Source organism: Podarcis gaigeae (assembly GCF_964106915.1).
Source record: "Podarcis gaigeae genome assembly, chromosome: 1".
Classification (NCBI taxonomy): domain Eukaryota; kingdom Metazoa; phylum Chordata; class Lepidosauria; order Squamata; family Lacertidae; genus Podarcis; species Podarcis gaigeae.
In genome coordinates, this window is record NC_139678.1 from 85,452,335 (window position 1) to 85,479,150 (window position 26,816).

The following is a 26,816-nucleotide window of genomic DNA, read 5'->3' on the forward strand; positions in this document are numbered from 1 at the left end:
GTGCTGAAGGAAATTTTCTTTAGAAAAACTGCATGAGGAGAAAATGTATTGTTAGGAGTTAGTGAGGGAGCAGGGGTCCCCCATATCCCTGGGTGCCAGATTTCCCCCTTTAGATTATTGGATGCTGAGGTTTAATCAGAGCTGACAGGCTGAGCTTGTTTTTTTGACAGAGGGGCAGAGGGAGATGGTGGTCCTACCATTAAGCCATCTGCAAAAGACACAGGTAACTGAGGGGGAGGTTGCCAGGGTAACATGAGCATGGTGTCACACAGGAAAATTGTCACCTTTTAAAACTAGGCTTGGAAAAGCAGGGAGAAGGGGAGCAGTTGGTTGGCAAGGGGAAGGGGAAGCAGGAAATAGGTAGAACTCCATGCAGAGGCTGAAAGAGAACCATTCTGGCAGGCTGGGACAGAGGCATGGGAATGGTTTGCAGGATCCTTAGGCTCCAATGCTGCACTGCTGTAGGGAACAAACCCCTCTTGAGATGCAAACGCTCTAAACTCTGCACTCCCTCCATTGAATGCTTCCGGTGTAAATATGTGTAGAATAAACCATATTTGTTAAAAACAGAACAGACTCCTCCACACCCTGATTCCCTGGAATCTTGCTACCTACTGCTCAGCAGAGATTGGGGGTCGATATTGTAACAATGTGTTTTTCTCCTTTTTAACTGCTCAACCAGCTGCTGTGAATTTGTTTAAACAGAGAGAGGGAGAGAGATCCCACATCTTTCACATCGCATATAGTCTGAGTCTTTGGAATCTCCAAGGCAAAGAGTAGAATCTCAGGCTGAGGCTCCAGCACACAAACAGGGATGGGCTATTTTCTGCTTTTTGAGAGATTTTTCTGTTACCGCCTACCCACACCCCATGTCTATCAGGTTCTGCACATCTACACCCACAGCAGAATCAAGCAGCAGCCTCAGAGGTGGGAAAGTGGACTGAACCACCTCAGAATGCAGGTGGGGTGCCATTTTTAATGGTTTACCATGTTTGAAAATGAACACCACAGTACCCTGTATGTAGAAACTAAACTGTTTTATTAATGAGTATAGTTCTAATTCTGTCTGCTTCCTGTTGTCTTCATTTTCTTATTTCAGGAAGCTTTCCCCCACCCACCTTTAGTTGAAGTAGTACAGCGGCTCAGACCCCAGTATCTCAAAGACCACTTCTCCCCATATGAACTGACCTGGACCCTGCACCCTGGACCCTTCTGTGGGAAATCCAGAGGGTGGCAACATGAGAATGGGCAAGTAGTTCAGAGAAAACTCAGAAAATCCCAACCACTGTGTGGTATACCCAACACATAATATAGGATCCATAGTTGTGTTCATGGTACAGAACGTGGTACAGAACCCCTGCTGTTCCAATGCTGGAAACAAAGAGGTGTGCAGGGCATCCAGAGGTTACATCAGTGGTTTTCCTCCCATAATAGAACCACAAATCGTTACATTAATCCACCCCCTCCATCCACCCCACCCCCACTTATCTATATTCCAAATCTTTGCTTTCAGTCTTTGACATTAAACAGAAAATGCTTTTAATTTTGAAACAGAAATGGCCTCTAACGCCAGCAAGGTATGCCAGAGAAGTGTCCAATGAGCTGCAGATGTGCTCCATTTACAAACGTTTTTCCAAATTGCAACACTTGGGATTTGCTGGCACACAATCTGGAACATAGCACCACCTGTCGGCAGTAGCTTCCAGGACCTTGCAGGCTAGTCTCTAGCACCTTCTATGTCCTTGGCTTTTAAATGAAATTACAGCAGAACACAACCTGGAAAATTTTTCACTTCCACCCTTTATTATGCATCTCTCCAGCTTCCGGGGATTTATAAGGTTCTCCTTGGTCTAGGAGTTATAGGAGCAGCTGGAAGGGGAGGTCAGGGGAGAGGAGAAACTGCCCCTGCCAGGGATCCTATTTACTCTGCCCAGGAGCCTGCTGGAGATATCTGGGAGATGAGGTGTCATTCCCCCTCCTGTCCAGTAGGCTCCTCTTGGGATGTGTGCATGGATTGCTCTGTCGACGCATGGATTCCTGTCCCCTCTGGGCCAGTTGGAATGGTCTACAAATATATGGTTTCCACACAGGAAAGGGTTGCCTCCACTATGCAGCTGCCTCACCCCTCTCTGAGGTGGGTTGTTGATGTTTGGGAGCTGGCTTATACTGCTTGCCCACTTGTCTCCTTCAGAAACGGGCTCTTTGGAAGGCTGGTGCCCTCTGCACAAGAGCTTCCTCGTTCCATCCAGGAATTTCCTCATGCCTCCCAGAAGCCCTTCCGAGCTCTCCACTGGCTGCTTCCTGGCTCCATGTGGTCCCTGGCCCTGCTCCTCAGAAGGCACAGCTGGTGGAGTACTTCCAGTTGTCACCCTAAGGGAGGCGGGTGATGCTTCATTGAGACCCGAAGACGGCCTGCTTCCAGAAGCCAGCCTGTAGCCAGCAGGTCCTTGAGCATCTTCAGCATCTCCAGAAGATGGATCCAGAGGGTCGTGGGACTCACTGCATCTGGGATGTGAGATGCATTCTCTCTGAGGGTTATTCCAACCCTCAAATTCAGGAGTCGGGGCATCTTTAAGCTGTGATTCATTCTGCTGCGGGGGCCACTCATACACAGGTGAGCACTCGCATTCATACGGAGACTCGTACACCGGGGAGTCCTTGCAGGTATAGTGCGTTTCGTATATTGGAGGGGTATCGTAGCCGTATTGCCATTCATACACAGAAGAGTCGTCGAACCTGTACTGAGACTTTGGTCCAGAGGTCTCATATATGTATGGCGAATCAGATGGAGAGATGTCATCATCGTACTGTGACTCATAAATGGGGGAGTATCTGCAGCTATACCGAGGGTCATATATGGTAGAAAACTCATACGCATTTTGTGACTCGTACACAGGAGAGGCTCCATTTTTCTTCACAGGAGATGAGCACCTGGAAGGCATCTCGTAAGCTGTGTAAGAGCTGCATCCATACTGCGGTTCGTACGTGGAAGACGAAGGATAGGCTGAAGGCACCTCATCTTTCACCACCTCATAGACTGCACATGGGTTCTTCCACCTTTCGTAGGACTCAAATCCCCCAAGAGCCTCATCATCTTCATCATACCCCGGCCCCAATCCATTTCCATCATTCTCCTTATATTCTGGGACCGACTCATACTCCGTCTGTATTTCACTGCCCACTGCTTCTATGTTGTTGCTTTCGTTTTCACCTACAATGACCACAGAAACAAAAAATGTTGGGTTATGGAAAACGAGCAAGGTCTCAAATAAAGAAGAATGGCAACTTAAGCTAACGGAATATGCACAGCTTGCAGACTTAACATATAGAATAAGAGAACAAGAAGAACATATGGTTAGAGAAGATTGAAAAATGTTTATTGAATATATGGGGGGAACTGTGTACACTTGAAAATGTTGGCAGCATTAAGATAAATTCAACAGTGTAAATAAGTTTTGATGGATGTAAAAATGGAATACTGAATGGTTTAGTTTATGTAAAATATGCAGGGATTTATGATATGCAGAATGAACCATGGAAAGAGAAGAAGGAAATTGATATTTTAAGGATGTCTAAATGAGTATTCTAAATTGTAAAACAGAAAATCTAATAAAATTTTGTATATATATGTAAAAACCCGTTGGGTTATTTCTTTTTAATAAGCAACTCATTTCCCAAGACAAGGTTCAGCACTCCTAATACTTCCACCAATAGAAAGGGCACCACAGGTGGGGAACAATTTTCCATCCAGACCAGGGATGGTTAGGCTGTAGACCTCCAGGTGTTGTTGGACTACAACTCCCACCATCCATGCTGGCTGGGACTGGGGAAGGTTGAAATCCAACAACCTCTGGAGAGCTACAGGGTAATAACCCCTGAACTAGACAAGCCCCCAGCACTAGGAAGTAAAAGAGTCTGCTTTTTTAATTCATTCATTCCCATATCAAGAAAGAGGCTTACTGATGCCGAGGTACTTAACCAAAGAGTTGGAAGAACTCAGTCATGGTTGGTGAACACTGGAATGGTTTTCAGTCACAGAATTCCAGCACTTGCCCCTATACGATAGTTTTGACATAACTTTTTCATAAGACCAGTATCTGCTCTAATGACCCATCATTATCTCTAAGATGAACCAAGAATGTATCAGACAGCAAACCATGGCCTTTCCCAACCTGCTGCCCTCCAGTTGTTACTGGACTGCAATTCCCATCAGCTCTAGACAACATAGCCAACAGTCAGATATTACGGGTGTCATGGGCCAGCCATGCTGCCAGCCAGGATGGGAATGATTCAGAAGTTGGGGTGGACAGAGTTCAGGCAGTGACTTGGGAGAGGGTCTCGCCCCACTGTTTTCAGATGTCATGATAAGGGAGAGGAGCTGGTTGAGTCAGTCCCTACCCCACCTTCTGAGAATGAAGCTACCAGAGTAGCTGAGGAGGTGGCTGGCCAATCAGTGGAGCCAGTGAAGCAGAGGTGGAGGAAGAGTCAGTGTTGAACTCAGGTCGCATTTCCAAAGATGTGCCATTGTATGCACCTGCATGGACAGCTCCGTCTCCCTGTAGGAGTGCATGCTCCCAAGCTCAGTCTTCTTGCTTGGAATGAGAACAGCATGAATGACAGGCGCACACACACTTTAAAAGTAGAGCGGGAGCGTCAAGTCAGTTGCTGGGACGATGCCTGTGCTTATGCCTATCCATGTGTTAGAACAACGTACGGTACTCTGTAGTTTGAGCTAATGCTGCAGGGGTAGGCAACCTAAGGCCCATGGGCCATAAGCGGCCCACGGGCTGCCCCCAAACTGAACTGCCTGCTCTGCGGTGCCAGAAATCGTGTCTGAGCATGCTCACATGCTGAAAATTGTGTCTGCGCAGACGCAGATGCTGGGAATCGCGGCCGCACGCATGATCTGGCCCACAGAGGGATCTCCACTGGAGTGAACCAGCCCAGGTGAGGTAAACCTTGCCGACCCCTGGCTGAGACCATGTGCTGATTTCATAAATTAACTTTCAGATTTCCCTGAGCGGAGAGTCTGAGTATTGTTTCGACAATGAACTTTACAGTGCTTAAAGGGTGGTTCACTCCTACCCCTTTACTTATGGAGAAGGGGGTGTCTAATCCACATTAGGATTTGTTGGTACAGTGTTAAAAAGTGATAGTTTAATTAACATCAAATACAAAAGTGTAATCTGTAGCCAGGATAAAAAGACTCCGGTCTCATACTTTCTTCTGTACCTGCCTGTGAATAACAGGTTGCTTTGGAATAATTCTGAGCTCTATGAACTTTACTGTGGCCCCAAATTGTTTCTTCCTACCTGAAGCCTCAGCAGATTTTATCTCTCTATCATCCTTAGCTTCTACTTGTTCAGAATCTTTATCTGCAGACCTGGAAAATCAACACACTGGAGTTACCCAGTGGAAAGCAAACAGATGGACATCCTTTCCCCATCTACCACAACGATAGCTGCTTTAAAAATCTATCAGTGCCCTTTTTAGATTCTGGACACATCTAGAAAATATGGGGCTATAGCTCATGTCTTCCAGCTACTACCTAGCAGCAGAAGGCATGACACCACCATACTCACGGTTTTCACATCCCTTGCAAGCAGTAGCAGCAAATGAAGTGAGGGGGGAACAGGGGAACTCTGAGCATGACGACATATTGTCACATGTCAGCTTTTACCAGATCCTGGGGGGGGGGGGAGAGACACCTATCGGAAATGCAGGTCTATATCTGTATCTGTACATGGCAGAGCCATGTATCCCCAGCGCAACCCAGCAACCCAGATGCTTAGAAGGTTGAGGTAATTTTCATCTGCTTTAGTATTTTAACTTTTGTATCTTTCCAAGTATGGTTGTGATATAATCAAGCAGTGTGCAAACTTCATGAAATAATGAAATAATAAGATTTAGTTCTGTCCTTCAGATTTGTTCCACAAAAGGATGCATCTTTCTGGATACTTTTTGGCTTCAGGCCTGCATAACCCTTGGCATCTCATTGCCAGATGCTGGGGAGAGAGGTTCCCTAGGCTTTCTGAGGGCTTCCCTGCTGGGAGTTCCCTGCTGATAGGCTAATGCTGGAACTGACCTGAGCTTGCTGTGCCCATGCACCTCTGCCTTGAACCACGGCTTAGCTCTGTTGACCAGCAGCTACTAGGCAATCCCACCTCTGCTTCCCCTTGCATTCAGGGACAGCAGAGGCACAACTCATACCTTTTCCTGCTTATTATGTTTCTTAAACTGAAGACTTTGGGATCAAGAGAGAAGAAACATAGTGATCTTTTGGGTCCAAATGTTATTGAAACACCTGCAAAAGAAGACAACAAATTCATTGCTGGGAACTCATGACCAATGCTAGAAGGCAGCTGAGGTTTTCCCTACACTACTGTTCAGTTGCCAGTCATCCCTGCATCCCGTCAGATAGTATCCTCCAAAGGATGGTTATCTCTTTGTCCTTCAGGACAACCCCCTGGCCAAGTGACCCTAAGCCACTCTGTGTCAGGCCTCTGAGAGTCTAGCCTTTATGTTTGAAAGTACTTAAAGGGATGTGCTCTTAGTCACCAAATCAGAGCTGGAAAAACCCCTTTTATGTTCTTAGTGTATGTTCCTAATCTTCCAGTTTGAACTCTGAAGCTAGTTTCCTCTGCCTATCCAAGACCATGTGGCAATGGAACTCAGTGCAAGCTCACACCTGTAGGGGAAAGTTTACCTGGAAAAGGATCTCAGCACTGCATATTCACACACAGACACACACACACAGAGTGGGGACTCACCCAGTCCTCTGCTGCTACTAGGGACTGACTAGGAGACCAGAGCACAATGGTCTATCCTATCTATGAGATGATACCTTCCCAATTCTATGTTCAAAAGCTGGCTAGACAGGCAGTTTAATCCTGCTGCAATGCTGGTGATGGGACAGAGTCCTCCTCCACACCACACCCTCCAACATTTCGCCGATGAAAATTGAGACGTCATATTCCATAATGATAATTTTACTATTTATACCCCACACATCTTACCCAGCCAGCCCCAGCCACTCTGGGCAGCTTCCAACATATATAAAAACATAATAAAGCATTAAACTTTTTTTTTTAAAAAAAAACTTTCCTATATAGGATTGCCTTCAGACAGTAAGGGGCAGGATAACTCCATACCCTCCAACACTTCTCCAATCAAAATAGAGACATACTAAGGAAAAGCGGGACATTCTGAGATCAAACCAGAAACAGGGATAGGTTCTCTAAATCAGGGATGTCCCTGGAAAATAGGGACACTTGGAGGGTCTGCCACCCCTGAGGGAGAAAGCTAACAGAGAGGGTGTAGGCCAGGCCATGCAGAACACAGCTGGGTCCACTCTCTGCCCAGAGGCAGCTCTCACTCTACCTAATGATAGGGCCATCCCTGGAGAATGGAAACAAGGTTTCTTTAACAATGTAGGCTTTCTGCGCATTTAATCAATGCTACAAAGGGCCCTAATACACATTGGTTGAAAAGCAGAGGAGTGGAAAACATTGGGGAGAGGGGGAACCTGCTACCCTACCCCTTGCAATCACCTGTGACTGAAAGACTGGCCCACAATATGGCTAAGCATAAATTTGAAAATAGATTTCCTCCTCCCTTGTTGAGATTCAGCATTCTGTCCACTGTGCCATACTGACTAGCAGAAGCAGCAAGTGAAAAGGTTCAGAGCTCAACTGGAGAAAACTGGAGAGCCAGACTAGCTACTAGAGAAATGGAGGTCAGTCCCCACAACAAGGAAAGGTTTGGCAGGGAGGGGGAAGGAAGGACTCCTAACATCTCCCATAACAGAAGGAGTAAAGCTGAGAGGAGGTTACAGCCGACAGATCAGAAGGCGGAAGAATGGCAGAAGCATTCCAGGTTAGACAGAGGGATTCACATTTAAAGGCTGGTAACATCCTACCTGAGTCTTCTGAAATGGAGATGGAAAATAAGGGGCCTCGTAAGTACCATGGAACGTCTTCCTCCTTTTTGGCTGAGAAAGCAGAAGAGTGGGGATAAAATTCAACTCATGGCAACAGCATGTGGCTTTATGCGCAAACTTAAGTCATTGCAATCCTGGAGTTGCTTTCTCTTTTATTGCAACCTCCACCACCACTCACTGCTGTTCTATCTGTTTGGAATCATCTCCCCTTTATTATCTACTTCTCTGTCAAATTCCTCTTTGGGGTCTTTTTAGGTGTTTAAAAACTGGCCTTTGTAAACAGCTACATCAATCGTCCCAGATTTGAGTGTTACAGTGGAGGGATGCTCAGACTTTAAATACATGGAATTCTGTTACTGCTACTATGAAATAAAATAATAATAATAACAGAAATGAAATACAACTCCTGCTACTGCTGCCAGCCACAATGACTTCTGCTACTGCAAAATAGTAGCAACCACAGTGACAATAATGACAAAATTGTTTTGGTTTCCCAAACAAATGGCTGTTAGTAGTTGCAGAATCTACCAAAGAAATTTGGTTGTTTTTTGAAGTCTAATTTTCCACTAAGCTATGGTCCACGTTCAGCCTGGTAGAACTCCAGTGGGTGAGTAGATCTCCTGTCAATGGGAACCACAAGAAAACTGCAAACACTAAAGCAGGCCCTCCAGATGTTTTTGGGACTACAATTCCCATCATCCCTGACCACTGGTCCTGTTAGCTAGGGTTGATGGGAGTTGTAGTCCCAAAACAGCTGGAGGACTGAGTTTGGGGGTGTCTGCACTAAAGGACAGAGTTCACAGTTTTACAGACAGATACCCAAGAGGAAAGGGTGGAGTGAGGCCAAGGGATCCTGAAATTCTTTATTCCTGGGGACTGTGGCCCTTTATCACAACATAACAACACTTCAGTAACAAAGTCTAAATCTTAGCTATCAAAACACAATCCAGATAAGAATGACGCTTACCAGCATAAGAGTCTGAGCTGCCAAACATCTCTCGGAAAACCTCCCAGGGGCTGCGGAAGGTGAATTTCAAATCGTCTCCTTCAGGAACTGCTGGGGTAGTAACATGATTTGCAAACACATCACTGAAGTCCTGGGATGCTCCCACTGTATAATTTTTATGAAGAAAAGAATGGAGAAGCCCCTTCCCTTTCTGGAGCAGAGCTGTGTAGCCAGGATGAGTAGTCCGTGACTGGCTCTACTTTGTGAAACACTCATGGAAACCCACCTCTCCACTCAGCACAAGGGATTCTGTGTGAGCTGGTCACAACTGATAGGAGTTTTAATACAAGACATCCAGAGGGGAGGGGTCTCCTGTGGGCTCCAGTTCTGGGTTCAAAACATATGTCCTATATGTGAGGTTTGTGGGCCTTAGAAGAAAGATGTATGAAGAAGTAGAAAAAGTGTTGTGTATTTAGTGGTCTGTATTTGTCTGAGCTTGAGTCTGGACTAAGGAGTCTGAGCCCCTGTGTTCTGATTCGATACATGATAGCCAATCACAGAACATTTCAGGATTTGGGCATCTGTCATTGGCCCTTAAACTCTGACTTATGATTCACAGCTTGGAAGTTTAGACAGCCAATCACATTGGGAGCGGGAGTGGCCTAGGCCTTCAGAAATGTATATAAGCAGTTGCTTTGCGCCTGTTGTCCCATTCTGTTAGTTCAAGAAAGGTTCTTGCTGTTATCACTGTGTCTTGCCTCGTGGGAACCCACCTACACTTCAGAAGAAAATTGTTACAAAAGCTGGATGGCCTACCCCTCTCTCTGCCAAGTGGTGGCAAAAGCCCATAGGGGCCCAGGCACACACACAGGGTCTGTGTCCCTTTGGAGAATGGAAGACATGGGGGAGACTGTCGTGCTTTAAGAAATATGGCTTATTCACCTATTTATACCTTCATTCTGCATGGAAGAAATGCAGATCTTACAGCGTATGGACTTCCAGAGGCAGCAGCACAAGCAACCTTCAGGCTGCTTCCCTCAAAAATAGATGCCAGCTCTTCTTCTTCCTTCTCTCTCCCAGAAACCCATTGCTTGAAAAATCCCTTTTCCTGCCCCCTCAAACATACACCCCATCACCTTGGTAACATCTCACCTTCCAGGCTAAAGGATTCCTCTCAACACTTTGTGTCACTCTTCACTAAGCCAGCCAGACTGCTTTGCATAAGGCAGCCTAGGAATTCCTCTGCAGCTTGCATTCTCCTTTCTTACCACAAATAACCAAAACCATAGCATGTGTTGATTTCTAGGGTTGACCCTAATCTATAACATGGATTCGAAATAAGATGCCAGACAAATCTTAGCCTATATGTGAGGTTCATGGGCCTTAGAAGAAATAGTAGGAAAGAATATGTTTCTTACCTGCCACTGTGATTCCATCTCCATAGCAGTCATAACGTTCACGCTTGGCCTCTGAAGAAAGGAAGGAGGACCAAGTTGGCAAGTTCACAAGTAAAATGGTAATCTTTGCACCCTCTAGAAGCTATACTCTGGCTCTGCAATATAGATTATGAAACCTGGCTTCTGCAGGTAACAATGTTGGCTACAGGTTTGGGCAAACCCTGAGTAGCCTCGTCTCTTTCTCATCATTGTTACTGCTGCCTCTTGACTTGTTAGGTGAATCCCGCCTTGCAGTTTGTTAAGGGTTCTGGGAATTTTAGCTCAGCTGGGGAGTAAACTACAGTTCCTATGCTCTTTTGGGGGGCAGGGAACTATGTGCTTTGAATGCGCTCTGCCCAATTTGCACCACTGCCACAGATGGAGGGAACAAGGCTGTTGCTCTTTCTCTTTGCTCCTGTCCTCGCTCACTTGGTTTGGGCAAGTGAGCAGGCAATGACAGCCAAGAGAATTAGCAGGAGTTGGATTAAGGGACTCCCGGGGTTAGGAGTGGGAGCCCCTGATAGGGTGTGGACCTTGGCAGATGCCTGGCAGTGCCAATCCCTGATGACAAACCTGCCAGGCAATAAGTTTCCATAGTTTACCAAAAAGGCCTCTCCCCATAATCCATGTCTATTACTATCAACTCCCTGGTCTAGACGTGTAATCGAAAATAAAGGGGGGAATTCCAGAGAGACAGCCGTCACAACCTCTGATTCTTTAATGAAGTGACTTCAGCTAACAAGGGGTGTGAAAATCAGTGTCCCAAAGTCCAGGGAGACATAAGCCTATGGGATCCCAAATGATCTGAGAGTGATGAACTTGGTCGCTTACTGTCTGACAACACTTCATAAGCTTCTGTAACTTCTTTGAATTTCTGCTCAGCATAATTCTTCCTATCTGGATTTTTATCCGGGTGCCACTGTAGGGCTTTCTTTCTGTACCTGCACAGACCCAGGAGAGAAAGGGAATGCAGTATTTGAGCGTCACAGCACCTTCTGCAACAATAAACCGCCTTCATTGCAAATCCCAGTTAAGAACGTAAAAAGAGCCCAAACACCTATGTAGTCCTGATTTCTGTTCTTACAGTGAACAACCAGATGGCCATGCAGGACTGGCACAAGAATTTGGGGGTCCTTGGCATGGTGCCACTTATGCCCCACCCACCTATACACAAAGACCACCATGTCAGCCAGGCCCAGCCCAGCTGCCACCACTAGCACATACTTTTTCTGCCACAGCTGCTATTTTGGTGCTCTCCACTGGGCCACCGGGCACTGACCATTGTCTTAAGTCCCCCAAAATCAAATGCCTCAATCCATAAAGCTATGGAATCTACTGATGGTGGACAGTCACCATGAAGGTAAGCTGAGTTTAGTAGGGCCTTTCTGGTTCTTGCTCTAAGGCACTGCTGCTTGTCTACCACTGAAACATGTCTGGTGGCCTAGTGGGGAACAGTCCATGATACAATTGCCAAAGCACCATTTTCTACACTAAAGAAAATACACTATCACATACCCTCTGACATCCCTCTGAACAAAATCAGGGTGCTTGTTATTTTGGTTCCGAGCTCTCACGGGAGCCAGCTGATTCACACAAGCACGCGAGACCATAAAACAAGCATATTTTGGTTTGGTGCTCTAGCGCAAGCCAGCTGACTCACACAAGAGTGGCAGGTGGAAAAACAGGACATTTCGGGATCCAGTCAAAAGCTGGAATGGCTTCTATATTTCCAGGATGCCCCACCTAAAATGGAACAGTTGAGGGGCATGCTGTCGTGTATTAAATGTTGTGTGAAGTGTTAATTGAACTGGCATCAGGAATCTTTTTTTCCTGCCTCACACATGGCTTGAGTTGCGAACAAAAATCTCGAGAGAGAAGAACGCTGAGAATTCAAGAGAAAGACTTACGCCTTTTTAATATCATTGTCGGAGGCATCCCGGGGAATCTCTAAAAGCTTATAATAGTCTGGCATGGCATCCATTCGCCTGTCCTGTGCAGAAACCAGTAGCAGAGAAACGGGGAAAGAGCGGCTGCAAGGGGAACAATGTCTCTGGAAGCACCGAAGGCGTCCACACAATTTGAGCTGCTTCTAGGGCTGACCATGGCCGCACTCTTGGCTGCACTGCTCCTTACAGTACAGCAGGAGGTGGGTGCTGTGGGCAAAGGGCCCTGCAGGCGGAGAGGAAACAGAATGAGGCGCCGCAAAATCTGTCCATCCCACAAGAACTTCCCACTGCATGCACACAAAGGGAGAATGAACAAGGTGATGATGATCTGCCTCCCAGGAGGTAAAAGAGTGAGTGTGTGTGTGTGTGTGTGTGTGTGTGTGTGTATCTCGACTCAGAATTTTACCAGGTTGCTTCTCCATTTGAAGAATCCACTTCTCCACTTTCAGCTCCTATTTATTAGAAAAGCAGTGCACACACATGCCTTTTTGAATTGCTCTGATGAAGGGGTACAAAAGGTCTTCTTGGCCAACCTTCCCTCTCAAAGACAGGGTTTGTCCAACCACCAGACCCCAACTGACCAAGCAACACAAACTAGATGCCAATGCCACCCCAATAAATAAGTCAAGAACGTGTCCAAGGGAAGGGCATGGCCAGAATGATAGTACATCAGGGACTATGTGTCAGAATTGTTTATCTGTGAACAGGATCCTCATTTTCTCTTGGGTCCTGTTCACGTAGCTGTCCTGGCAGTAACCATAAATGGGCCATGCATATGCACTTACAGGTTTGCATCATCCTATGAAGTTTGTAGAGTTATCCTGTGAGTGTCAAATGTTATCTTACTCAGAAGAGGACCTGTAGTGTTTATTTAGTTCTGGGCATTTCTGTTGCTTTATTTTTTATTTGCTCACTAGCATGATTACATAAATAGACTGACTACCACACAGAACAAATAGGAAACTTGATAAAATGGCAGAAACCTTTGGCCACCAAATTGTCCCTAGCACAGGGGGAAGAATGAACGCCGAGTCTGTGGTGTGCTTAGGTCTCATGGAGGAACAACAGCATCCCAAACTTATCGCAGTACCGATCGGAGGATCTACCAGGAAATGTTGGGTTTTATTCTAGTTTTAACTTAAGTTTGGGTTCTTCTTAGTCTCCGGTAGGGCAAGATCAGTGGAGGAGCTACACAGTGAATGAAACTGTAGATGGAAGGCTTTCCAGAATGGAACAAGTTATAGTGTAAGTCAATGAGGTCACCACCTGAAGCTAAGCAGGCCTGTCAGTGCGTGGATGGGTGACTGCCTGGGAACCTCATGTATGGTATATGACAGAATCATAGAACTGTAGAGTTGGAATAGACCCCAAGGATCATCTAGTCCAACCCCTTGCAATGCAAGTATCTCAACTAAAGGTCTCATGGAGGAACAACAGCATCCCAAACTTATCGCAGTACCGATCGGAGGATCTACCAGGAAATGTTGGGTTTTATTCTAGTTTTAACTTAAGTTTGGGTTCTTCTTAGTCTCCGGTAGGGCAAGATCAGTGGAGGAGCTACACAGTGAATGAAACTGTAGATGGAAGGCTTTCCAGAATGGAACAAGTTATAGTGTAAGTCAATGAGGTCACCACCTGAAGCTAAGCAGGCCTGTCAGTGCGTGGATGGGTGACTGCCTGGGAACCTCATGTATGGTATATGACAGAATCATAGAACTGTAGAGTTGGAATAGACCCCAAGGATCATCTAGTCCAACCCCTTGCAATGCAAGTATCTCAACTAAAGCATCCATGACAGATGACCATCCAACCTTTGCTTAAAAAGGAAGGAGAATCTACAACCTCCCATGGGTTTATATTGACCTTTTGAGACCTTAAAACCTCCATTTCAGAGACCAAGGTAGGACTTTTCTTGTGCACAGCTAGTAGGCCTGGCCCATGTCAGGACATCTTCTTCTAGCTGTTAAGGCTTCCTGTATCCACAAAGACCTATTGTTTTAACAATCCCTCTGACCTCAAGTTCTCCTGTCTCCTTGTGCCAGCTTTTCACACACACACACACTTTCCGCCCCCCTACATGGATATCCACAGGGGAATAAAATGGGGTGAGGGCAAAGTAAAATACTCCATACATATACATATGCAAATGCATATCTAAAAGATGGAAGCAGGGAAATTTCTCACAAATAAGAATACAGTAGTGTCTGTACATTTTACCTCTTCTCTCAGTTTCTACAAATGATAGAAACATATCCTTTTTTAAAAAAAAAAGGAATGCTAGTAATTGGTGAATTGTGGTTCATTGGGGGTTGGGGGCTGCCCCCTTTCCCCTCCCATGGCAGCCATGTTTCCATAGGGTTCATTTCCTGCTCCCCATCATCATTCAATATTCTTATAACTTCTTAAAATCACCTAGGCTCAATATACCTTAGTTTATCCAGAAGTTGCCCGTGTTCTTTGTTCCACCTGATGGTGAGCTGGGCACTTGATGTCTTGGGGGAGGCAAGAGCTTACCATCACCCCAAACCTGCTCCCTCCTCCCCTGCTGATCAACAACTCCAGTAGCCAATGGGAAGTTGGGGGTTATTGTGACATCAGAGCTTTATGCTTTCCTTAAGGATGTGGGCTGGGGGAGGGAATCTACAAAAGGTCACACTTTTGGGAACATGTGAGTTCATTCCCAGTTCTTGCTCCTTCACCATCCCAGTCTCACCTTTGACCCTTTCGCTGTGGCAATCCATCAGTGTTTGCTAGCGCTTCTGGTTCATAAATGCTTCTCAGGAGTATGTAAAAAATGTGTTCAGATTATTACAATAAGATAACTCTTTCTGCAAAGTTGCCTTGATGTGGGGCTTCAGGGTTTCCTAGATAGAGGAACTGATCCTTAAATTGTAGTCCTGTGAGGTAAGGTTACCAGACGTCCCTGTTTCCCGGAGACAGTCCCCGGATTTACAAATCAGTCCCCTGACAAAATCCAACCCCTTCAACTGAAATTGAAAAGTGTCCCCGGATTCATTGAAAAAGAATCTGGTAACCTTACTATGAGGGGAATAGGGATCTGCTAATAACTCTCAGCAGTCTTAAAGTACAGTTCCCAGGATTCTTTGGGGGAAGTCATAACTTAAAGTTGGGTCATAGTGCCTTAAAACTATAGTGCAGATGTGACCAAACTCAGATACAGGAGATATGGGGCCAAAGGGAAGGAAAAGGGGAAGTGGGCTGTCTATGGTTAGTGCATATAAACTTGCTGAAGAAGGCAGAGAAAAGTGGTCGTTTTCTGTAGCCTTAGTGAGAACTTGGGAATTACCCAAACTATGCCTTAGAGGTTCAGTGACAGTATCCTCTTTCAGTAGGCATTGCTTCCTATGGCATCCATAACCAAGCTTCCTGACTCACACAGAGCCTTGGAGGCTGATGGCAATCAGGGAATCTGTGTAAGCTTTGCTGAATCAGATCTTTATTTGAAATGAGGATGTGAGTAGCGCAGCACCACCTTGAAATGTCAAGGAATTTTGTCACATATCAACTATTGTCCCAAGTTATATCAGAAACAAAAAGACAATTCTGCCCCGGTGCCTCTCTTGATAGCTCAAACACAGCCATTTGGGTTTCCTAACAGCAGAGAAATGAATTCCACAGAAGCCCATTAGATTTCTTTGTGATTCTGAAGGGATCTTGCAGAATCGGTGAATTTATTCCTTACCACCAAGTGTCTTCAGCCCTCTTTGGTTTGCATCTGTATAAACTGTAATAACAAAGTACTTCAGACGACCATCCTACACACTAAGAATATGGAGGAAATGGTGGTTCACTAGCTGTTCTTATACTACAGCTCCCATCATCCCTGGCCATTAGCTATGCTGGCTAGGGCTCATGGGATTTGGAGTCCCATAATTTATTGAGTGCAAGGAGGGCACAGGTTCCCCAGTCCTTCACTGGAGAGCCAGTCTCATAGACTAACATAGGATTGTGTCATGGGACTTTTCTACAACATTTACATGGGTTTTAATGATCAGGGCTTCTCCCTGTAAATTTTGGTTTGGTGAAGCTGCTGACAATTATATTAGCCAATTATGTAGCAGTATTTCTACAGGGAGGGGCATTTGTCAAGGGCATCATGTCAAACAAGGAGTGGCAGTACCACAGAAGACCACTAATTGAGCTCCGGAAAATGAAGCGGGATCTCAGACGGCTAGAGCGAGTATGGCGACGGACTCGTGACGGAGCCTCAAGAACATCTTATAGGACACTTATGAAAGCCTATGAGATGGCTATGAAAGCTGCTAAGAAATCTTACTTTGCAGCTTCCATTGCATCCGCTAGCTCTCACCCGGCACAACTTTTTAAAATAATTAGGTCAATAACGTCCTTAGGAGGACAACCAAATTTAAGCACAAATTCAACCCACAGCTGTGAGGCATTCGCGAGTTTTTTTGCGGAGAAAGTCCTGTTGCTCCGCCGTGACCTCCCTGCCAATTTAAATACAGTGACTGAACTGGAGGCCCCTCAACTGACTTCAGGTCCAGTGTTGGACCATTTCGATCGGATACTCCCTACTGATGTGGATAGATTCCTCCAACTTGGTAGGCCCACCAGCTGCCTCCTTGATCCGTGCCCGTCTTGGCTGATTAGGGAGTGTCCAGATGTTGCGCAAACCCCCCTGGTTGAAATTATCAATTTGTCCCTTGACACGGGGACATTCCCAGGGGAACTGAAGGAAGCAGTGGTGTGTCCACTCTTAAAAAAAACTTCATTAGATCCCTTAGACCTATCCAATTACCGCCCAGTTTCAAATCTTCCATACCTGGGTAAGGTAATTGAGAGAGTGGTTGCTGAACAGCTTGGTAGGTTTCTGGAGGAAACATCGGCATTAGATCCATTTCAGTCCGGTTTCCGTCCTGGTTTTGGGACGGAGACAGCTCTGGTTGCCCTAACAGATGATCTCCGTAGACAACTGGATCGAGGCGGGTCAGGACTGCTGATCCTTTTAGATTTGTCAGCAGCCTTTGACATGGTCGATCATGATCTTCTGGACCACCGCCTCGCAGACGTGGGGATACAGGGCATAGCCCGTAACTGGTTGTGCTCTTTTATCTCTGGTCGGGGACAGAGGGTGGCACTAGGGAGGGAAATGTCATCGCGCCACTCCTTGGTGTGTGGAGTGCCGCAGGGCGCAATTCTCTCCCCAATGCTTTTTAACATCTTTATGCGCCCCCTTGCCCAGATTATCCGGAGCTTTGGGCTGGGCTGTCACCAATATGCTGATGACACTCAGCTCTATCTGCTGATGGATGGCCACACTGACCTGGCCCCGAACACACTGACCAGATGTTTGGAAGCTGTGGCTGGATGGTTTCGTGGGAGCCGATTGAAACTAAATCCTTCGAAGACAGAGGTCCTATGGCTAGGTCGGGATGGCATGGGGATGAGGGACCAACTCCCTTCTCTTGCGGGGGCCCAATTAGTGCCATTGCCTTCCGTTAAGAGTTTGGGTGTAATCCTTGACGCCTTCCTTTCCATGGAGGCGCAGGTTACAGCAACAGCCAAGGCGACATTTTTCCACCTTCGCCGCATCAAGCAGTTGGTCCCTTACCTTTCCCGCCCCGACCTAGCCACAGTGATCCATGCAACGGTCATCTCCAGGCTTGACTACTGTAATTCGCTCTATGCGGGGCTGCCCTTGAAGCTGTCCCAGAAACTCCAGCGGGTACAGAATGCAGCAGCGAGGCTCCTCACGGGGTCTCTGCCATGGGAGCATATTCACCCAGTGCTTTTCAAGCTGCACTGGCTCCCGGTGGAGTACAGGGTCAGATTTAAGGTGCTGATTTTGACCTTTAAAGCCCTTCAAGGCCTAGGACCCTTGTACCTACGGGACCGCCTCTCCTGGTATGCCCCACGGAGAGCCTCAAGGTCCATAAATAACAACACCCTAGTGGTCCCAGGCCCTAAGGAAGTTAGATTGGCTTCAACCAGAGCCAGGACCTTTTCAACTCTGGCTCCGGCTGGGTGGAACGCTCTGCCTCATGAGACCAGGGCCCTGCAGGATCTGATTTCTTTCCGCAGGGCCTGTAAGACAGAGTTGTTCTGCCTGGCCTTTGGCTTGGAGCCAATTTGATTCCCTCCCTCTCTTTTTTTCCCCTTTCTTTTCCTTCTCCTCCTGCGATGAGGCTACATTTTAATATTTTAATGTTCCATTATTTTAATGTTGTATTTTATTTTTGTTTTTAAGTTGTAATAATTCATCTTGTTTTTATTATTGCTTGTAAGCCGCGCTGAGCCCGGCTTGGCTGGGGAGGGCAGGGTATAAATAAAAAATTATTATTATTATTATTATTATTATTATTATGTGGATTGGACTTAGGTGTCCCATGTGGGACAATGTCATTTGAACAGAGGTACAAACCTTCAGGAATGGCGTGTGACTTCTTGATGCTTATAGGCCAGCAGAGCAAGGCAGCAGGTGTGAGTCAAGAAGAAAACTACACCACATTCTGTGACCCAGTTAATATTTTATTTTGCAAAGAGAATCCCCAAGTGGCAAGGCAATGGACACTTTAATTCCCCATATAACACAGATTGAGCTGTGCTAATACTCATCACCTTCCTCTTCTTCTCCTTCACCGTCTATACTATCTGTTCCCACTTCTTCATAATCCTTCTCCAGGGCAGCCATGTCTTCTCGTGCTTCAGAGAACTCCCCTTCTTCCATGCCTTCCCCTACGTACCAGTGGACAAAAGCCCTCTTGGCGTACATCAGGTCAAACTTGTGGTCCAGGCGGGCCCAGGCCTCAGCAATGGCGGTGGTGTTGCTCAGCATGCACACTGCCCGCTGCACCTTGGCTAGGTCCCCACCAGGAACCACAGTCGGGGGCTGGTAGTTGATGCCCACCTTGAAGCCTGTGGGGCACCAGTCCACAAACTGGATTGTCCGCTTTGTTTTAATGGTGGCAATAGCAGCGTTGACATCCTTGGGCACCACATCACCTCGATACAACAGGCAGCAGGCCATGTATTTGCCATGGCGGGGGTCACATTTCACCATCTGGTTAGCTGGTTCAAAGCAAGCATTGGTGATCTCCGCTACGGAAAGCTGCTCATGATAGGCCTTCTCTGCAGAGATGACCGGGGCGTAAGTGGCCAGAGGGAAGTGGATGCGAGGGTAGGGCACCAGGTTGGTCTGGAACTCTGTCAGGTCCACATTGAGCGCCCCATCAAAGCGAAGCGAGGCTGTGATGGAAGACACAATCTGGCCGATGAGCCTGTTCAGATTTGTGTAAGTTGGGCGCTCGATGTCCAGGTTCCTGCGGCAAATATCATAGATGGCTTCATTGTCCACCATGAAGGCACAGTCTGAGTGCTCAAGGGTGGTGTGTGTGGTGAGGATGGAGTTGTAGGGCTCAACCACAGCTGTTGATATCTGAGGAGCTGGGTAAATGGAGAACTCCAGCTTGGACTTCTTGCCATAGTCAACCGAGAGCCGTTCCATCAGCAGGGAGGTGAATCCTGAGCCAGTGCCTCCCCCAAAGCTGTGGAAGATGAGGAATCCCTGGAGTCCTGTGCATTGGTCAGCCTATGGAATGCAGGAAACAAACCAAGCGGTGGTCAGTTGGGGTTAGGGAATGGGGTGGAATAATGGGATAGAGTCCTCCAAAACTCTCTCAACCACTGCTTTATTGTCTCCCAATTCCTCTGGGAGACCCACAATCAAGTCTCTGTATTTCAGCATTAAAGTTTAGCCCTACTGCTGGCCAGTTGGGATGGATGAATTTGTTAACTTCCACTCCTCTCTGTCTCAAATTTCGCCAGTTTTAGATTCAGTGAGGTTGCTGAATATTTTTTAAGTCCTCATGAAAATTCACCAGCATTTTTGTTGGATTTCTCCTAATATATGTTGCTTTGACTAATAGACACAATTTTTGGCAAGCTGCTTTTCCTAATCTATTGCATTTTTGTTCATTACTTTCACATTTCCCCCTAATGTGTGCATTTTTGCACACATCATTTGGTTGCAGAACTGCAACAGAAACTTCAGGAAAGTGCAAATTTCAAAGAAAAGCTTTGTTTTGGTTCATGCATGGGCTTGAGATGCATGAATTAAACTGAACCAGATTTCTCCACCAATCATCGCTTCTCGGTCTTTTGGCTAAAATCAAGTGTAGTATCAGATTTCTCACTAATCGATCATCTGGGCAGTAGGAAGGATCTAAAACACTTTCATTCCAGCAAAGGTGTACTTGCTACATAACCTGTGGAGTACCTCATGACAGACGGCCATTGTGTCACCATTGTAGGAGACTGGCTGTTGCATGAGGAGAGAAAGAGCCTGCTCCACAGGTCACTGTGCTCTCAAGTGTTCACAGTACCCAGCCTTCCTTACAGTCAGGCATCCAAGATGGGCCTGCCCTCCACAACTTATTTGGACAGGTGGTTGTGGCTGCCCACCTGTCAATCACATGATGTTAATACGATGTCAGGTGATGCAAAGTTCAAGCTGCAAGACTGGCAATAAGCCTTTGCTTGCTTTTCGATAGTAAAAGGCTTGTCTCCAATCTCAGGTCTTAGCCCTTCGTTTTAGGGCTCATCCACACTTAGCTTTGCTCTGCATTTCTAAACACAGGTCCAGACTTTATAGGTCTGTGTCACACACACACCTGGCCACTTTTTCAGTGAAAACCCTCTCTTTACCAAATTGGAGCAAACAGCAATCCATGGCAAAATCCGAATTACCGTTTGTTCTGATTCAGTGGTAAAGATCGGGTTTTCCTGGGAAATGCAATGGGGGGGGCACTCAGACACAGACTGGGAAAGTGTGGACCTGTGCCTAGAAAGTGTGGGGCAAAACTTAAGTGTGGATAAGCCTTCTGCACTATAATCTAGTTCCCTGAGGCAGTGGAAGCTGAACTTGTGCAGCATCAACACAAGCTGCTCATTATCTCCCCTCTGCGTTCATTAACCAGAACTCCTCCCAGATTCCAGAAAGCAGATCCAGCCCCTTCCTGCCCCAGGTCTCCCATGCCACCAAGCCCAATTACCAGCTTCCGGATCCTGTCCAGCACCAAGTCAATGATCTCTTTGCCAATGGTGTAGTGCCCACGGGCGTAGTTGTTGGCAGCATCTTCCTTGCCAGTGATCAGCTGCTCTGGGTGGAAGAGCTGGCGGTACGTGCCAGTCCGAACCTCATCTGGATTGCAGAGGAAACAGTAGGTCAAGTCATTTCCTCACCTCTCTTGTCTCCTAGCCTACTCTGCCGACAGACCAAGGCTGGATGGGGATTCGGTTTCAATAGCTGAGATTATGATATGGGTTCAGCCCTGACCTGAGAATCTTTTCACCAGATTTAGAGAGTTCTCAGCTAGCCAATGGGCCACCGTACACATGCAGAGAGGGGATACAGACATGGACCACAGCAAGCACATTTTCCATAGAAAGCCACACTCCAAAATCTTTGCTGTCTCCTATTGACATACTGTGAGAATACAGACAAATCTGGGAGGATGTTGCCATTTTAAATGTCCTTGTGTGGCAACACAAACTTGAAATGGGTTCCTAGCACCATCCATTTGCTTTCTACATCCATTTGTTTTATTATTACATGTCTATACCACTTTTCTTCCTAGGAACTCCAACCCATTTTAAGCTCACAACAACCCTGTTGTTCTTAACGACTGAAGAACAACCTTTATTCTTAACAAATGAATGTCATGGATCCCTGTGGTTCTTTAACCGGTTCATTCAAGCTGCTTCAGGCCAACATTAGGCAGGGTTAAGAATTCTACCCTGGGGTACCATTAAAGGGCAGGATGTTCTTAAGCACCTATTATTATATTTTTACCACCATGGCAGCCACGAGAATGTCTCAGATCAGTATCCAATCAGAATACACAGAGGATCCGGTCAGACTCCGCCCCTAATATGCAGCCCTCACCGATCACAGTGGGTTCCAGGTCCACGAAAACAGCCCGAGGCACATGCTTCCCAGCTCCGGTTTCACTGAAGAAGGTATTAAAGGAGTCGTCTCCACCTCCGATGGTTTTGTCGCTGGGCATTTGCCCATCCGGCTGAATCCCATGCTCCAGGCAGTACAGCTCCCAGCATGCATTGCCAATCTGCACACCAGCCTGGCCCACGTGGATAGAAATGCACTCGCGCTGGGGAAAGAGGGGCAGATCCATCACTGGTGTGGAAGCTACATGTCAGGGGCTACCAGCAGCAGAACAGGAAACTCCCTGTATAACACTGCCTCCTGTGGCAAGCCACCAAAAATGCAGATTAATGCAGCTTTCTGGGCAGTGGAGTATTCCCAGGCTCTGGGGTGGCCACTCCTAGACAGGAGCTTGGTCTTTGCCAGAGCAACAGCCAGTGCTTTTTTTCTTTTAAAAAAATGTTCAGGGGTACTATCATTTTGACTCAAGAAAATCACTATTTTATAGTTCAAACCGGGAAAAATAAATACAGTAAATGGACAAAAGTACAAAGATTCACAAAATGTTTAGGGGTATACGTACCCCTGCATCTTGGGGGAGACTGCACTACACCATAAAATCTCTTTTTAAAAGGTTGTTGTTGTTGTTTACTCAGGGTATACATGGTGGGCTGCATACCAAAGTTAGTATATTGTCATAGTATTGAAAAAGTTTTTTGGGGGGGGTAGGCTGCATGCCCCAGACCCTTCTAGTTCCTGGATCCAGCAAGTGTTAAAATCTTAACAAGGGTTCAAATTGTTGAAACAGTCCTCTAAGTATGGGTCATTAAGGTAACAAAGGAAGTGGCTCCATGCCAGATAACAAATGGATATCCGTCCCTCCCCCACTCCCTCTTGGGAGTTGTTTGTGAGAGCTAGAGGCAAAATGCGGCAGGCTGAGGGCTGGGCAGCTGTGAGAGACATAGCCATGCCTGATTTCTGTATGAATCCAAGGCTGTGGCTCTGCAAGTAGGAAGGCCCTCTTGGGGTGTTAATGCTGTGAGCCTCTCCACCATAGGCTCAGGTTGTATATCTGTGTAAATAAACCATACATCCTAAAGACACCACTGTCCTTTATTCTGAGGAAACTGAACTCTGGATAAGGGTCTGGAATTCCTAGAATCTCTCAGTGTTCAGAGATTGGACTTCCCTTCCTCTCCCTCTCTCCCTCTCTCTCTCTCTTTTAAAAAAATAGTATTTCCCATTTCCCATTATCTAGAACTGAGGCTGAGTGAAAAAGGAAAAAGGGGAGGGCAAACTGGTAAAAACACCCCACCATCAAGAGTGCTAATTCCTCTTCCCTCCTGTTCCTACACTGTGAAATTATTTTATCCTCTTTTCCCTACACCTTGCATACTTCGAACAACACCCTGGCTACAGATCTAAAAGCACTTGCATTCCCATTAGAAGGGCACGGGGATCGTACGGCACTATATTTAAAACAAGGGAGGCCTCCACATGGCCCTGACGGCTATGCCGAGTGAGGCTGCCATTCCCTCGCTGCTCCAGCCCAGCCGACAAGTCCAGGCAAGACTCACCATCCTGCAAAACTGTCTCCTTCGACCTGGCGCCGATGAGCTCAGAGGACGAAGGCTGGTAACTGAGGGGTTTTCCTGCAGTGTCTGCCTTTTATAACATTCCACAGCCCATCTCCAGGCACGAGGGATGCTTTGTTGTTAGAGATGGACACGGAGCTTAGCCTGAATGGTTTCTGAGTTACGGCCGGACTCAACACACAATTCTCAGAGAAAGCCAAGCTAAGCCTTGGTTACACCAAACATAACTAGGGACTTGTGTATTGGGGAGGGACTGTCCCCAGAGGATTAATACGTGTGCAGCCAAGCCTCACCTTAAAAAAAGAGGAAACACTGGTATTTTGTTATAAACTGCCCCAGTCCTGCCTGTTGTTGTGCTAGCATGGAGTGGGGCATCTTGTTCTGTCAAAGGGCCATATTCTGGGCAACCTTCCAAGGGCCACATGACAGCGGTGGGTGGGGCCAGAGAAAAAAGTGCACAGAGCAGCAGGTGTGAATAATAATAATAATAATAATAATAATAATAATAATAATAATTTGTTTATACCCCGCCCATCTAGCTGGGTTTCCCCAGCCACTCTAGGCGGCTTCCAACAGAACATTAAAATACAATAACCTATTAAACATTAAAAGCTTTCCTAAACACCTTTGTGCAGTAGGCTAGTTTCTACACACACTTGCATACACATCCTACCTTCCAGCCAGGGAAGCAAGAGGCATTATCAGAGTTCAAGGGCAATTCCAGCCAGAAAAATAAAAAAAATCAAGGAGGCTACAAAACAGGGTTGGCAATGGCTTGGAGAGAGCGGGGTGGCTGAGGAGGGGCTGGCCTGAGACTCCCAAGGACCTGTCATGGACTGGCTGGATGCAGAGCCGTGGTGGGAGGCACCAGTTGGGGAAGAAGGCTCAGAGCTAGGAGACTGGTGGTGGGATGATGATGAGTGGTTAGAGGGAGCAGACTGGGAGGAGGTCAGAAGCTGAAGAGGCAACAGGGTTTAGTGAGGAGGAAGAAGCTGTGGCAGAGTTCAGTCCAGCATCAGAATTAGAAGCGGAGGCTGGAGAGGAGCCATGAAGCAGTGATGAGTCAGGCTGCAACAGACAGCTCCCCTCCCCTCTGGTCTCCCTGAACCTGAAGAAGTATAAACACAAAGCTCAATCAAATTTCCCCTCCATTCCTATCTCACAGTGGCCCACCAGGTGTCTATGGGAAGCCTTCAAACAGAACACAGGCACAACTTCAAACAGAACACAGGCACAACTAGCCGTGATAGCTATGCCCTGCCTCCATGGTTGGAGGTAGAAACGCTTCTGGATACTAGTCACTGGAAGGGAGAGTGCTCTTGTGACGGAGTCCTGCTTAGGAGCTTCCCACAAGCATCTGGTTGGCCACTGTGAGAACAGAGTGCCATTGGCCTGATCCAGCAGGCTCTTTTTATATTCTTAACAGCCCTTTCCTTGCTTGCCATTCCCAACAACTAATGTTACCTAATGCAAGTGGCCAAGGCACTCTCTCTCTCTCTCTCTCTCTCTCTCTCTCTCTCTCTCTCTCTCTGATCCACACTGGCCTTTGAATCGCTTCCTTGTTTGCCTAATGGCATGTTCAGCCAAGCGGTGACCATGGGGACAGTGATGAGACAAGGCAGAAGTTGGTTGTCCTTCATTTTTTCTGTCAACCCTGCGCTGAGCCACAATACACACACACACACAGAGAGAGAGAGAGAGAGAGAGAGAGAGAGAGAGAGAGAGAGAGAGAGTTCACCATAGAGTGGGGGAGTCACTCCATGGAATGCATATAGGTAAGACTTGTCAAGACTTGATAGAGTTTACCCTTCCACTGCCCAGCAACCTAGCAGCCAGCAAGGGATAACGCTGCCCCCTTGTGGTGCATAACCCACTAAGCATGCTTTGATGGCATTGCCAAGGCAACCGGCAAGTCTCAACAGAGAACTAACAGAGTTAGGGAAGAACAACAGAGAACCATTGTTTGCAGCGGCCTTTCTGGAATTGTGGGAGCAGGGCAGAGATTCACAGGTGCTTTCCTAGAAGGGAAAAGCTCCTCTTCCCTTTTCGCCTGGGTTTCTCCGTCTTGTTTTCCTTTGGGGGATCAGAATTCCTACCCGCAGTGTAAAGCAGTGGGCCATCTTGCTCAGGAAAGGATCCTAGCAATGGATCTTAGTGGAAGTTTGCAAATCTTGAGTTCATGGGCTGCGGTCATCAAGGGATCCAAGCTGCAATCTCCATTCCAGGCTGCCAGAGTCAAGAAGCCATGCCCGGCAGTGAGGCTTCCCCAGAAAGAGACCCTCCAGTGGAGCAGGTAAGGACTCTGCTCTTGTGCCATGCTCAGGAAAGAGTTAAAAGGCTTCCTTGGAGACCTTGGTGATAAGGAACTTCATGGTGCAATTGGGGGGCAGAGTAAAAGCATTAGCCAAAAATCCTAGTCAGGGTCGGACTCAACATCTGTTAATTGATTGAATTTATATACTGCTCTATACCCGGAGGTCTCAGGGAGATTCACAGAACAAAATCAAAATATAAAACCACAAAATATATAATCAAAATAAAAGCAACAATCCAATAACTCCCCCCCCCCAAAAAAACCCCACATTTTAAAAGGGCATAGGATGTCAATTTACAACTGTGGAGCACATGTAGGCCAAATTCAAAGATTCTGGGTTTTTCAAGCCCAATTGTTGTGTGCATATGGATTTTCGGTAAGGGGGTTGCAGGGCATGCGGAGGGTGAACCATTCCTATATCAATTGCAACCCCTCACAATGCCCCCTGCATGGCAATTGGAGACCATGGGGGAGAAAGCCTATTTGCTGAGCATGAAGAGGACAGGGGAGGCATAGCCTGGAGGTGGAGGTCCCAGATGCCCTATCCAGCCCCAGGTGCAGAGTTCTCCATCCATGGTTTAGGGGCATCTTTATACGAATGGTCCCTCTCTCCTGCATCCTTCCTGTTCTCACCAGATACCTATGGGGAGCCTGTAAGCAGGACCTGAGCATCACAGCAGCCTGCCCACCTCCCATTCCCAGCAACGGGCATTCAGAA

General features: G+C 46.8%; 2 protein-coding genes across 4 annotated transcripts; both read right to left on the reverse strand.

Annotated features, from left to right (window-relative positions):
- Window positions 1–1,781: 1,781 nt before the first annotated feature.
- LOC310852144 (uncharacterized protein) lies at window positions 1,782–14,832 on the reverse strand. Of its 2 annotated transcripts, none has more exons than XM_083755086.1 (9): window positions 14,695–14,832; window positions 12,229–12,490; window positions 11,153–11,262; window positions 10,304–10,354; window positions 8,907–8,996; window positions 7,919–7,990; window positions 6,211–6,304; window positions 5,313–5,383; window positions 1,782–3,211 (listed from the first exon to the last, which is right to left on the reverse strand). In XM_083755086.1, the coding sequence occupies exons 2-9, from the start codon at window positions 12,300–12,302 to the stop codon at window positions 1,851–1,853; spliced, it is 1,923 nt and encodes a 640-aa protein (XP_083611212.1). In that variant the 5' UTR covers window positions 12,303–12,490; window positions 14,695–14,832; the 3' UTR covers window positions 1,782–1,850. The 2 variants fall into 2 exon arrangements, with proteins under 2 accessions (XP_083611212.1, XP_083611211.1); XM_083755085.1 differs by having other exon boundaries at window positions 8,907–9,050.
- A 3,924-nt stretch (window positions 14,833–18,756) lies between these two features.
- Window positions 18,757–23,870, reverse strand: LOC310842480 (tubulin alpha-1D chain). Of its 2 annotated transcripts, XM_083734551.1 has the most exons (4): window positions 23,767–23,870; window positions 22,193–22,415; window positions 21,300–21,448; window positions 18,757–19,837 (listed from the first exon to the last, which is right to left on the reverse strand). In XM_083734551.1, the coding sequence occupies exons 1-4, from the start codon at window positions 23,767–23,769 to the stop codon at window positions 18,854–18,856; spliced, it is 1,359 nt and encodes a 452-aa protein (XP_083590677.1). In that variant the 5' UTR covers window positions 23,770–23,870; the 3' UTR covers window positions 18,757–18,853. The 2 variants fall into 2 exon arrangements, with proteins under 2 accessions (XP_083590677.1, XP_083590676.1); XM_083734550.1 differs by lacking the exon at window positions 23,767–23,870 and having other exon boundaries at window positions 22,193–22,454.
- Between the last annotated feature and the right edge of the window lie 2,946 nt (window positions 23,871–26,816).

Bases quoted from the DNA above. Each gene is read 5' to 3' on its own strand.
- LOC310842480 (XM_083734550.1), bottom strand. From the start codon at position 22,439: ATGGATCTGCCCCTCTTTCCCCAGCGCGAGTGCATTTCTATCCACGTG. The intron at 21,449-22,192 runs GTGAGGGCTGCA...TCTGCAATCCAG, and splicing joins CCTGGAACCCACTGTGATCG to ATGAGGTTCGGACTGGCACG. The intron at 19,838-21,299 runs GTAATTGGGCTT...TGCATTCCATAG, and splicing joins TGGACAGGATCCGGAAGCTG to GCTGACCAATGCACAGGACT.
- LOC310852144 (XM_083755085.1), bottom strand. From the start codon at position 12,302: ATGGATGCCATGCCAGACTATTATAAGCTTTTAGAGATTCCCCGGGAT. The intron at 7,991-8,906 runs GTAAGCGTCATT...CTGCTTTCTCAG, and splicing joins CAGCTCAGACTCTTATGCTG to CCAAAAAGGAGGAAGACGTT. The intron at 3,212-5,312 runs GTAGGAAGAAAC...TGGTCATTGTAG, and splicing joins AAAATCTGCTGAGGCTTCAG to GTGAAAACGAAAGCAACAAC.